The sequence below is a fragment of the Asparagus officinalis genome, chromosome 7, assembly GCF_001876935.1.
Source record: "Asparagus officinalis chromosome 7, Aspof.V1, whole genome shotgun sequence".
NCBI classification, from domain to species: domain Eukaryota; kingdom Viridiplantae; phylum Streptophyta; class Magnoliopsida; order Asparagales; family Asparagaceae; genus Asparagus; species Asparagus officinalis.
Window position 1 is genome coordinate 55,554,984 of NC_033800.1, and position 13,659 is coordinate 55,568,642.

General features: G+C 39.9%; 1 protein-coding gene across 1 annotated transcript; it reads left to right on the top strand.

Annotated features, from left to right (window-relative positions):
* On the top strand, positions 479-1,477 carry LOC109849313 (probable long-chain-alcohol O-fatty-acyltransferase 4). The gene has a single exon (XM_020419126.1). The coding sequence runs from the start codon at positions 789-791 to the stop codon at positions 1,437-1,439; it is 651 nt and encodes a 216-aa protein (XP_020274715.1). The 5' UTR covers positions 479-788; the 3' UTR covers positions 1,440-1,477.

Here is a 13,659-nt window from a genome sequence, read left to right on the forward strand (position 1 = left end):
TATTCCCCTTAGTCTTAATATATATTTTTTTTACTTTTTATATGACATATCTACCTTTCATATGAATTCGATCATAATTAATAAGTTTCTATCTACTGTTTCATATTAATCATTCTATATTCATACGATATATCAATTTTTTTTATGTGAATGTATCTTCATTTCATATGTTCATAAGAAATCCATGTATGTTTGTTCAATTTTCACATAAATATTTATACACTTATCTAACATGTCTATTTCCTATACGAGTTTATCTACCTCGAACTAAATGAAAACTAACAATATAAAAAGAAAAGTACAAAAAAAACGTATAACGAGGTAAATAAGTAACTAATGGGGTTCATACCTAATAGGTTTCACAATCTATGTAGCTCCCGCCTCCCGCCCTTGTCTAGTCAATTTCATTGGACAGCACTTTTTAAACAAAATCAAGAGGTCAACCTTCTTATCGTTTCCTTATTTTCCAAACACGAAATTAAAATAAACCTTCCTCTTTAGTTGTACAAACTAAGCGCACTTAAATCTCTATTCAAACGCCTCTTGGATGAATGAAGCCGATACTTTTTGTTATACCCCCCTCGCGAATCTGCACCTGAAAGTCGAGGCCCAGCTTGTCCTGCGTGCTGCTCGTGCTATTTTCTAATAGCGCCTCTCAGCTTGACTTTTCCTGTTCTCTTTTTTGTTCATCCCTAATTTGGTCCCAGCAGGCAATCTCAAACCGATGGTAGCGGGGGGGAATCTTGATCGAATCCCTCATCAAGGTAACAGCATGGCTCGTCGCGTCAATGACCTACGCTCGCTTCGCGTCTTCAAGCATCAGACCAGGAAAGCTCCGGCTACTCTCTCTCCTCCCAGTTATCCTCCTCCTCCCGTGCCTCCCTTGGCGCTTCACCTCCGTCAACCTCCGAGGCACTACGGCCTTCTTCCTCGCCTGGCTCGGCGTCTTCAAGCTCCTCCTCCTCTCCTTCGGCGTGGGCCCCCTCTCCCCTCACCTCCCCCTCCCCACCTTCATCGCCATCTCCTCGCTCCCCGTCAAAATCCAAACAAGCTGTCATCCCAAATCCGACACTGACCCCTCTCTCATTCCTTTTTGCATCAAGCTGGCGTTGCTCGTTCTGCTCACCCCAATCTACCGCCACAAATCCCAAATCCACCCCTGGGCGGTACTCGCCCTCTACTCCCTCTACACCTATCTCATCCTAGACCTCATCCTTTCCATCACCAAGTTCTCCGTCGGCACTCTGCTCGGCCTCACCCTTGAGCCCCAGGCCAACGACCCCTTCAAATCCGACTCACTACAGGATTTCTGGGGCCGCCGGTGGAACCTGATGGTCACCGGCATATTGCGGCCTTCGGTCTATGACCCGGTCCGGTCTCGGTCGGGCGCGGGCGCGGGCGTGGTTGCGGCGTTTATTGTCTCCGGGGCTAATGCATGAGGTCCGTGTTCTATTATATGACGTCGGAGAGGCCGACCGGTGAGGTGATACGTTTTTCTTCCGTGTGCATGGGTTGAAGTAGCTCTGGGAGGTGAAGGCGAGACGAAGGCATGGGTGTGGAGGCGATGCATGCACCGGGGCGGCAGGTCGTCGCAATCGACGGCTGGGGTTTGTGGGCTGACGACAGCGTTTTGGCTGTTTTTCCCGCGTTGTTGAAGTGGCGCGAGTGGATGAGCAGGGGTTGGGGGAGGTCGTGGAGATGCTGGCGTTGGCGGAGGAGGGCGTCCGGGCTTTGCTGAAGAGGCTGGTTGAGTGAAGCTCGTTGACTTTTATTTTCTCCTTCTTTAATGCCAGTTTTTCTCCCTCAAGAAAAAGGAAAGAAAATGGATTTGTATGATAAAGTTGACTCGAGGCAATCTATTCGATCTTTTTTTGCTTCGTAGTAATATTATTTCCAAGTAAATCACTACATTTCACCAAAAGTTTCTTACGGTGTGAAAAGTAGTATAGGGAGGTTAAAATAATGAGTTAATGTTTTAAAAATCCGATTGTCTGAACAAGCAAAGTGTCGTGATGTTGGTATTAATTAGTAGCTAATTAACTGGTTGGGTCTATATAAATTCCAAATAAGTGAGTTGTCGTGAGAAAAAAAAAATCAAAATATTCTTAATTATTTATGCAACGCATACTCTCCCGTAATGCTTAAACTTTTTTTTTCCTCTTTCAAGAAAACTTTATTAATTTGAAAATTACACGCTAGAGGATTAGCATGAGAAAAACTGAAAATTGAGTAATGAGAAAAACTGAAAATTGAGTATTGTTTAGACACATTGAATTTCAGGGGTTACGAGGGATGAAAAAAAAGCTAAAATTAAATTATATGAAAAAGCCCTTGAAGTTAGGGGTTTTTCTGAAATTAACATTTAGAAAAGAAGGGGGGTTGCACGGGCTGGGCAGTCGGCAGAGCTCAATTACATGTTTGGTGGGGTATACATATATAGTAATTGTAATTATGAGTTTTATATTTCTACGTATAGTAATTGGGTGTCCTCATTAAATAACCCTCTAAAAATAATTGAGCTAATTAATTATTTTTAGTAAAAAGTAATTTTTCATTGGCCAGTAATTGAAAATTTCCCTCTGATTTGTATAAAAAATAGAACTTCTTGAAAATTTCCCTCTGATTTGTAAAAAGTAATTTGTCATTGGCCAGTAATTGAACCTCTCAATCTTGTGAGCATCTTTCCAATTGCCAGCATCTACATCCACAGTCATGTCCTTATTGATTTGCCAAGAATTTTCATATTTATTTGCACCAACTTCAACAATTTTACTTTCATCATCTCCTAAAGATCGGATAGCAATCAAAATTGATCGAAAAATAGGGGTGTCAAACCGTATCCGTATCCGAGGAAATATCCGTAACCGTATCCATTAGGATACGAATATGGTTACTCAAATCTATAACCGATAGGATATGGTTACGGATATGGTTTTGTAGTGAAATATCCGTATCCGTATCCGAAAATATCCGAATACATATTGGTCATACTCTTACCATAGTTTCGATTCTTAGATTATGGATTTGTGGTTAATTTTGATGATCAAGATGTCTAATCTTAGCTTTTCAATCATAATGAACATATTAACGAACTCTTTTTGTATCACATGACTATATTTTTCTGAATACTATCTAGTTTTCTCATGTTTTTTTTTGTATCCGCATACATATCCGTTTATATATCCGCATCTATATCCGTAACCGTATCCGATATTGGCGGATATGGATATGAATTTTTCTTACCAACGTATATCCGTATTCGTATCCGTATCCGAGATGGGTAAGCGGATATGGATATGGTAAGTACCATATCTGAGCCGTATCCGCTCCGTTAACACCCCTATCCAAAAAGGTAAACACTCTCCACCTAATTTTATCTAAATTTATTTTCAATTAAGAAGATTTTCATGTAAAATACTCTTGCTGCCATGACTTAAATGAAATGTTGGTAGATATTTCATGTTATTGTCATTTCTTTGTAATTTCATATATACGCACAACTTGCATTTTTTTATTTGGTCTAATAAGAGAACTTGAATTTGGAGTTTATGAAGTATTACAGAACACCTCTCTCATAAGTGGTTACTTATACACTGCACTTTTTAGTTGTTTTATATGTCTATTTTGTTGTGACGGACGGCGGCGCCGAGGAACCAAAACAAACGCCGATCAAAGAAGGCAAAAACAACCAAATATCAATGCACAAACCCAAACACCAATTTTAACGTGGTTCGGCAATTGCCTACGTCCACGGGGCAAGAAGGGGGAGGGTTTCCACTAATAGAGAAGGAGAGTACAAATTGAGATTACAAATCGCTCAAACGAACCAACTAATCTCACCAACAAATCTCTCAACCTCTCAACCAATAACCCTAACCAATAGCTCAGAAAGATCTCTCTTTTCTGTGCTCCAAAATCCCCAAATATGCTCCTTCAAAACCCTCAAATCGTATTGGTATTTATACCAAAACAGAAACCCAAACAGACTGCAAATAGGAACCTAAACTTTCTAAAAAACCCGTCGTAAGTCGACTTAACAGAGGCCATAAGTCGACTTGGCAGAGAGAAAAACAACAACTGGAGAAGAGATTGTAAGTCGACTTAACAGTCTATATAAGTCGACTTGCCAGAGCCCAAAATCAACAATCCACAGCAGATCGTAAGTCGACTTACGACACAAACATAAGTCGACTTACCATAAGTCGACTTATGCCTGTGCATGAGTCGACTTATGACCAAAAATCTGCTTTTTCCAAGTTCTTCTTCACAATTCTCCACCTCGGCGAAGTTTTCCCAAAACTGAGCCGACACCAACCAACAAATGCCTCACATGTTGAGACCCAAATGGGAGTGCGAACACTCACCCCAAATGTCGATGTCGCTCACTAAATCGACTGCATCAAAATGACTGCCTACGTATCCTTTGCCCAAGGAATCAAGCATTCACGTAGTTCACCTAACGGCCTCCAAAGGCCCTTTATCCGATAGAAGAGTACGCAACCCTTCTCCATCATCACCAAATCTGCGACTGATAGCACCTCCAATGGCCCCGAACTGACTCAATCCAAACACCTCCACCTGAGGTAAACCAATGGCCATATCCAAACTATATCTACCAGCTGCAACTGAATCCAAAACCAATCCATCATCTGCATCCAAAACCAAATGATCTCCAACCTGTGTCACCTTAGCTGACCTGGAGTACATGGAGTAATCTCCACCCAACGTGGAGTAGCATCACTCTCCACCTGCTGCGACATCCGAACGATCTAATCAACACTCTCCACCTGCTGAGAGTCCAATGTGACATAACTGCTCAGAAAAAAATCAGAAGCTCCCAAATGATAATCAACTGAGCCTCCGAACCCTAAACTTGTAATCGGATCCAATCTCACATCCACGATGTGACCAAGTGCTGGGTATCCAAACATCCGACGCAACCCAAAATCTGAAGCAGCTCCACCAGATCCAAAATTTCCAAACGCAGCAGTCGGCGACCTATGACTAAGATGACCCAAATATGTCGAAGCTCCAGAACCAATGCTCGACAACCAACGCCGATCCTCCTCCAGAAAGGAACGACCCATCGAAACTGTCATCTCATCTCGTCGCCCCAAAATCTCCACACCAATGAAGTGTCTCCTATTGCCGTGAGCTCGACACAAACGCAAGAAAGGGCCTCTACCAAAGCTGGAACAACGAGTTACATTTATGTCAATACACTTCTTCCAATTGTTGTTGACTTCTAGGACTTTACACCAACGGGAACTGGTCGCGACCCAATAATGCCTAGAACAATCATCAACTGCGGAAACCAAGATACGATTACCTCCCAATGATGCCTCCTTAGAAGGCCCCCAAATGCCTGACTGAACACCTCCTAAAAGACCCCTCGCTCGATGGATAGGAGTGCCAAACTCCACCACGGTCTTTCTCATCCCAATGTGCTCACATGACTTCAATCTGCAGGTCTAGCACTCCTCAACAACCAATGCACGACATTACCAATCATATACCCCAGCACCAAACAATGTCACAGTCTAGCCGAATCTGATGAAGTCGTCATCTCCCTATCAATCACCGTGTTTTCGTGCAAATAATACAAATTTCTCCTTCTGACGCCCTTCATCACAATCATGGACCCAAATGTAACCTTCAAGCGTGCATCCGCCAAGGTCACCCTATAGCCTGCTGCCTCCAAAGCTCCAAGTGAAATGATGTTCTTTTTCAACTGAGGAATGAACCTCACTCCAACCAACTCCCGAATCACCCCGTCACTCATCCTGATCCGAACGGTACTGATACCACGAATAGAGCATTTGTGATCATTCCCCATGAGCACGAAATCCTCTCTTTCCAACTCCTGAAAGCTGGAGAACCAATCCCTTCTAGGGCAAATGTGATATGTAGCCCCCGAATCCAACATCCACTCTGTAGAGTAGGCAACACAAACTGACGGCAGTGCAGATAATGAGTAGCCTGAAGAATCCGAATCTGAATCGTTACCACTAGCCTTGACAACATTTGCCTCTGAAGCTTGAATAGCTTTTCCCTTATTCTTCCCGGCTCGATCAACTAACTTTGGGCATTCGGCTTTCCAATATCCATCCTCTTTGCAAAAGGCACACTGATTCTTACGAACTCTAAGATGTGCTCCTCTAGACTGCGACCTCCTACTACGGTTTGGACCCTTTGCTCTTACGACCAACGCCCCCGCTACTGACTCAATCGAAGTCTCATTATCCTTCTTTCGAAGCTGATAATTCACAAGTGCAGCGGTGACCTCACTATACGAAAGAGATGCCTTCCCATTAATAAGAGTAAGAACGAAGGTCTCATATTCCTCGTCAGGCAAGGAACTCAATAGCAACAACGCCTTGTCCTCATCTTCAATCTTAACATCCACATTCGCCAAATCCGCAAGAAGCTTCGTGTAGTGGTTCATGTGATCACCAATGGAGGTTCCTTTCTTCAACTGGAAGCGGTAAAGCCTCCTCTTCAAATGCAAGCGATTCTCCACACTCTTGGTCAAATACTTGCTCTCAAGGATCTCCCAAATCTTCTTTGCAGAAGTCTCATTGATCACATCATACTTTAGATCTTGAGTGAGACAAGACCTAATCACACCACACGCCGTTCGATTTATCTTTTTCCAAACCTTCTCATCAATATTGTCTGGTTTCCCATCCAACTCCAACGTATCTTCTAAATTTTGCGCGTTGAGCGCATCCATGACTTCGCATCGCCAAAGTCCAAAATTGTTTGTGCCATTGAACTTTTCCACGTCAATCTTCATCGAGTGGATATTCAAGCTTTGGACGGTCTTCACGCTGGAAGTACTGCCCACAACTCCTTCTTTCTCGGCCATAATCCTCAAAGCACCACCAAACCAATGCGAAAACAAACGAGAAATAGATCCAAACTAAAAAGACGAGATTTTTACTAAAAAAAATCCCACCTTTATCACCAAACGAAACCCTAGATGAACTTCCAAAGCGATCTACTCCTCTAAATAGCCCAAGCGTAGCCCGTGCTCTGATACCACTTGTTGTGACGGACGGCGGTGCCGAGGAACCAAAACAAACGCCGATCAAAGAAGGCCAAAAACAACCAAATATCAATGCACAAACCCAAACACCAATTTTAATGTGGTTCGGCAATTGCCTACGTCCACGGGGCAAGAAGGGGGAGGGTTTCCACTAATAGAGAAGGAGAGTACAAATTGAGATTACAAATCGCTCAAACGAACCAACTAATCTCACTAACAAATCTCTCAACCTCTCAACCAATAACCCTAACCAATAGCTCAGAAAGATCTCTCTTTTCTGTGCTCCAAAATCCCCAAATATGTTCATTCAAAACCCTCAAATCGTATTGGTATTTATACCAAAATAGAAATCCAAACAGATTGCAAATAGGAACCTGAACTTTCCAAAAAACCCGTCGTAAGTCGACTTAACAGAGGCCATAAGTCGACTTGGCAGAGAGAAAAACAACAACTGGAGAAGAGATCGTAAGTCGACTTAACAGTCTATATAAGTCGACTTGCCAGAGCCCAAAATCAACAACTGGAGAAGAGATCGTAAGTCGACTTAACAGTCTATATAAGTCGACTTGCCAGAGCCCAAAATCAATAATCCACAGCAGATCGTAAGTCGACTTACGACACAAACATAAGTCAACTTACCATAAGTCGACTTATGCCTGTGCATGAGTCGACTTATGACCAAAAATCTGCTTTTTCCAAGTTCTTCTCCACATATTCGACTTTTTGTCTGAATAGGCAAACATACTGATTTGATTCGAAATCTTATTTATTTTTGATAAAATAAATAAGAACGCACTCATGTATCTCGATTCTCCGCTCCTCAAAGATGAAATTTAGGACTCGGCAACACCAGCTAGAATCAAAGCACGGCCCCTACAGTAAGTTGCAACATAAGATTCATCTTATAATCACAGGCTGCACGTGCTATTTTTCTTACTCGTCTAATGAAGCCAGAGGGGGAAAAGAAAACTATGGTAACGTGTAGCGGGCAATTTAACCCACTTGTAATTTCTCTATTTTTCTTATAAATAATTTTTTGGCTACATGTAACATACCCATCATCAATATTTACTAAATTGCCCAACAATTGATATTTATTGAAATGTCTCATAAATCTTCGACGTCCAATTTTTCTACCCCCAACCATACAAACATTAAGTATAAAACGGTATATAACATTTCTTTGCATATAAATATACGGGTAAGTTGCGCAAAACCCCTGAGCTTTGCATCCCTAAACTTTTTTCAACCAACAAATTCCCTTCGACCTTGGAGTATCTTACAAAATCGTTCTAAAATTTCAAAACTTCCTAGTAGACCGCCGGATAGTGAGAAGGGTGGTGTTGATCATTTTTTTTGAACGTGCAGCTAGTTGATCCATTAGCACTATTAGAGGTTCACGTTACTTATGAGGCACCTCATAGTTCACAGGGTTAATTAGGGGGTGTTTGTTTAAAAAAAAATTGGCATTTGGGTGGGATTTCAAATTCTAGGATCAAAAAGTGGGTTTTTTTGGGGTTTTAGAATTTCATAAACTTTGTTTGTTTCAAAACATATTTTAGAATATTGAATCCCCAAATTATAAAAAACTAATAGTTTTTAGGATTTGTAAAATCCCACATTTCATAGAGGATGTGGGCTAGATCTTTGACAAAACACATCCACCTCAGCAAACTTCTCTCGTTATCCTGAAGACCGATCCCAGACCCAACCCTATAGTCACCGCTCTCCCATTTTCGTCTCTCTCCTCTTTTACCCGCCGTCTCATTTTTTGCGTGAAAACCCTAGATCTCGTTCCCTCCTCTCTGTGTCTACGACGCCACCCCCTCCCTCCTCTCCACCCTCAACCTTAGCGGGCTATGCCTCCTCCTCAGCATCCCCAACTCCCAACTCCACCGCCTTGCCTCTCCTCAACTCTCCCTAACGTTTTGGGGGTACATTGATTTGGGGATTCTATTGTTTCAACCGAACTTCACTCTTCCCGAACAGTTCTCCGACCAACTAAGCCTCCTCCTCGGCAAGTAAAACTCGTTCCCTTTCTTCATAAATTAGGGTTTCTTTGTAAATTTGATGGGTTTGGTGAAAATATTCAGGAGTTTTTGTGAAATTAATTTGTGGGTTATATATGAAATTGATTTAGGTTTGGTCAAATTGGTTTGGCACAATTATTAGACTACGAAATTTGTGGCAGATTTGGGGACGAAATTGTTCTCGTTCCATTGATTGGATTATTCTTATTCTCAATATATGTTACCTTTACGAAAATACAGTTTTTATTAATCTCAAATTATTTTTTCGGCGTCAACAGGCAGCCCACCAAGTCGTCGGCCGAAGGTGGCCGGAGATTTACGAGTCCCTTGAATTTTCCACAGGTGTAATTTATTACTTTCTTTTACGTTTTCTTAATCTGTAATAGGCGGATTTATCGGCTGCATGGATTTGACTAGTCGCTCGTACTGTGAGCGGCTGCTTGACGGGCTCGGAGTCCTGTACTCCTTCCCTTCACGTCGCGAGGAGTAGGAAGGCCTCTCCTCGTACGTACTATTGCAGCCGTCCAGTACTCGAATGAGTTTGGTCAGCTTGCCGTTTGTTAGCGGATCCAGCTCTTGACTCGTGCAGGCGAGATGAGCTTCTTGCAGGCGGATTTATCGGTTGCATGGATTTGACTGGTCGCTCGTACTGTGAGCGACTGCTTGATGGGATCGGGTCCTGTACTCCTTCCCTTCACGTCGCGAGGAGTAGGAAGGCGTCTCCTCGTACGTACTATTGGAGCTGTCCAGTACTCGAGTGAGTTTGGCCAGCTTGCCGTTTGTCGGCGGATCCAGCTCTTGACTCGTGCAGGTGAGATGAGCTTCTTGCAGGCGGACTTCAATCACTAGGATGATCTTGACTCATGCGTGCGAGTCAATCATACAGGCGAGCCTGTGATAACCATGGATAAGCGGATTTGGTGAAAGCGCGGTCTGAGTTCGTGCTAGCGAGTCAAACTCATGGGCGAGCCTCTGTCCTCAAGTCGTGCAGGCGACTTTTGAATCGCAGGCGGATTTCATGTAAGTTTGCAGAGGTGATTTTTACCATCTACAGTTAGGGGTGTGAAAAATTTTGTAACTCCATTTAGAGAGGATGGTTACTCTTAATTGAGAAGACCTTCCAAATTTGTAACTTCTGTTACAATTAATAAAAAAAATTTCTCCACTTTAAATTTTTCTTTTCTCCTCTTTGTTGAATGATGAGGATGGAGATGAAGAGCAATTTGAAGGTTTGCATTTCTTTTATTTTTCTCTTTTATTTCTTTTTAGTAATTTCTTTAATATTGCTTATTAGTTAGATTTACATTCATGCTTGTTGTGTAGATTTATTTTCTTGTCTTTTTATTTCTTTTTGCACTTTAATTTGTAGAGTAGATTTATTTTCTTGCATTTAATTTTTGCAATTTATTTTATAGTTTAGATTTTAATTCTTTGTAGTTAGATTTATTTCTTGTTCATAGTTTAGATTTTTTCTTTTCTTTTTATTTTGTAATTAGTTCTTTTTCTTCTTGCTTTTATTTCTTAAGATGTGAAATTAATTCTTGTAGTAATCTTAGAATTATATAAAACTAGTCTAATTTCCTTTATATTGTATGAATTATTCTCTTACACTTAAAATGATCATGTTTAGGATAATCAACTAGAGAACTAATTGATAGAAGAAGAATTTGATAATCTATGCTTATCTTAAATGGTTTGATAGGTTATACTTATGAATTCTAGGATTACTATCTTGTTGTTATTCTTATCATGATTTTTATTTTGACTTAGATGATAATTTGATAGGTTATACTTTCCTTAAATGGTTTGATAGTCTATGCTTAATAAATCTAAGTTGAAATATGATAAAAAGAGAATAGTTTGTATTTTATAATTGAGATTAGCTAGTGGATTCAATTCTAGATCTCTCATATCTTTAATTGAATCCTCCATCTTTTGTTTTCTTGATTTTTCTCTTTTTATTCTTGCTTTTTATTCTATTCTTTGATTCTTACTTCTCTTCGCTCAAATTCAATTTATTGTCACTTGCATATGTTCAAAACAATCACTCATCATATCTCTCTCCATAATCACACTTATTCTTTAATCATATTTTTGTCACGCACACAACATAAGAACCAATTCTAATAATCTATTAAAATCACCTTCCTCGTGGGATCGATAACTTTTTATACTATAACTTGATTAATTATGCACTTGTAATTTTAGTACATAATTATGTCGCATCACTTTGTAAATCAATAAAATATTTATGCAATTTGTTATAGGCATGCAATAACTTTTCACTAGCACAAGCAAGTTCATCATTAGGTAAATCATTAATAGATTCGAACTCGCAAACCTCACTAGGGCTATCGTCTAGTGCCCGGTGCATGATGATGAAGCTTCACATGAATTAGAAGCAGAATCCTCCAAAGCTTGTCGGATTACCTCCAAATTCCCTTGATGTGCTTCTATAAGTTTTCACAATATGTAAGCACTATCAAAAGAATCAAGCTTGTTAGAAAAAGATGAATCGAACGCATTTAATAAAAACTCTAACACAAGCTTGTTCATTGTAAACATCTTTTTATCATTTTTGTTTCACTTAAATTTCTTCGAAGTGGGCATAATATAAGCATCATCTATAAATTTCCATAAATCAGAATGTTTAAATCTAACAAATAACTTAAATCTAACACACCATTAGGTATAGGGGAATTTATCTAATCTAGGAGCAATATTGACGGTATAACCTAAACAAGGTGCACTATGCATGCCCATAATATTCATATGTATGCAAGCAATTTACAATAAAGCTCAAAATAAGATTAGCACAACAAGCTAACTTGGATCTTTAACTCAAGGTGATTAGACCTTAAATCAAAGAGCATCAAGCTTTGATACCAATTGTTAGACCCTAGAGAGGGGGTGATTAGGGTCTTATGCTAATCTAATCCGATTTATATGCCAATTAAAACTTATTATCAAATTATTTGCAAGATAGATATACAATATGTTATAAGCAAGAATAAGCAATATGAACAAATAAATATATCTTAGCAATGAGATATTATAAATATATGAGCAAGGATATATAAACTAACACAAGGGTAAAATAAACAATGCAAACACATAATATGATCATGGAGTTCGGACCTTCCGTCCTACGTCTCTGCTCCCCACTCCCGGGGAGAAATCCACTAACACAATCCGGTTTGGAAGCCGGAACTTCTTCTACACACTCGGTTTTCTAGCTAACCGAAAACTCTACAACTCACACTCACAATAACACAATGTAACTACACTCCACACCCTCTAAGTGTTGGTCACTCTGTGTCCTTCCTCAAGTGTTCGGATACAACCTCTCCCTAGGTTCGTCAACCGACGCCACTCCTCTTGGAAGCAACCCCGTCTCTCACCACACATTCCTCTTGGTGTACTAGTGTAATACAAAGTGAATCTCACAATAAGGCACAATACAAAGTGTTTGTTCTCAACAATGGATAAGAACGAATTATAAGCTCACTCTCTAGGTTACACAATCCCACAACCCAATTTTATTATGAATGTAAATACAATAAGCTCAATAGGTTGTGTGTGAACAAAGAGATATAAATCAAAACTAAACTCAAGATAATTCTAGCTAATAACTATGAAAATCAAATATATAAAAGAGCTAGAAATGGAGTTTAGAAAACTTCTCAATAGATCAAGAGATCGAGGAAGAGTAGTTGGATGCTCAAGCACCAATAAGATCTCCTCAAGCTCTTGTGAAATTAATTTCACAAACTCAAACTCTCAAATGCTTAAAAGCTTCTTAAACACTCTTTTAAACAAAAACAAAACAAGCTTAAACCCTTGTACTCAAACTCTCAAATGCTTAAAAGCTTCTTAAACACTCTTTTAAACAAAAACAAAACAAGCTTAAACCCTTGTTAAACTCTTTTAAAACATTCTCTTAGCTATTTATGAAGGATGAGAGCAAGGGGGTATATATAACCACCCAAAACATCAGTCAAAAACACCAAGGAAATGACAAAAAAGCCTATAGAAAAACAGCTGGAAACTAGCCGTTAGAAGCTGAAAGACAGTTCGGCGGTCGACCATGGAAAACGCGCGGTCGACCGCGAGCAGGTCAGAAACAGATTCTGGGCTCGGGACATCAGTCGGTCGACCGTGGCGGTCGACCGTAAAACTCTCTGGACTTCATCCGGTTGACCACCACGGTCGACTGCAAGCCATCAAAAAACATACTGAGTCTTTGGACTCAAGGCGGTCAACCGCAAACAGATACATGGATTTAACAGGTTTTTGAAGCAGTTTTCTGATTTTGAAACCATGTTTAAAAATATCAAATAAATTCAGAAAAATATAAAACTTTGGGAAATAATTGTAGATATAATAATACACATGCTACAAAAACTGGTTTTCAAAAAAGGACCTCCCAAATGAGAAATATCATCATTTTACAAAATAGTCCAAAATATAAAAATGTAAACACATGAGTTTTGACATTTTAGCTTAACCATATTTTGAAACATTACAAAATAATTTTGCAAACTTAATAAAAGATGTATATGATTATTGTTAAGTCCAAAA

Coding starts and splice junctions, on each gene's coding strand:
- LOC109849313 (XM_020419126.1), top strand. CDS start 789: ATGACCTACGCTCGCTTCGCGTCTTCAAGCATCAGACCAGGAAAGCTC.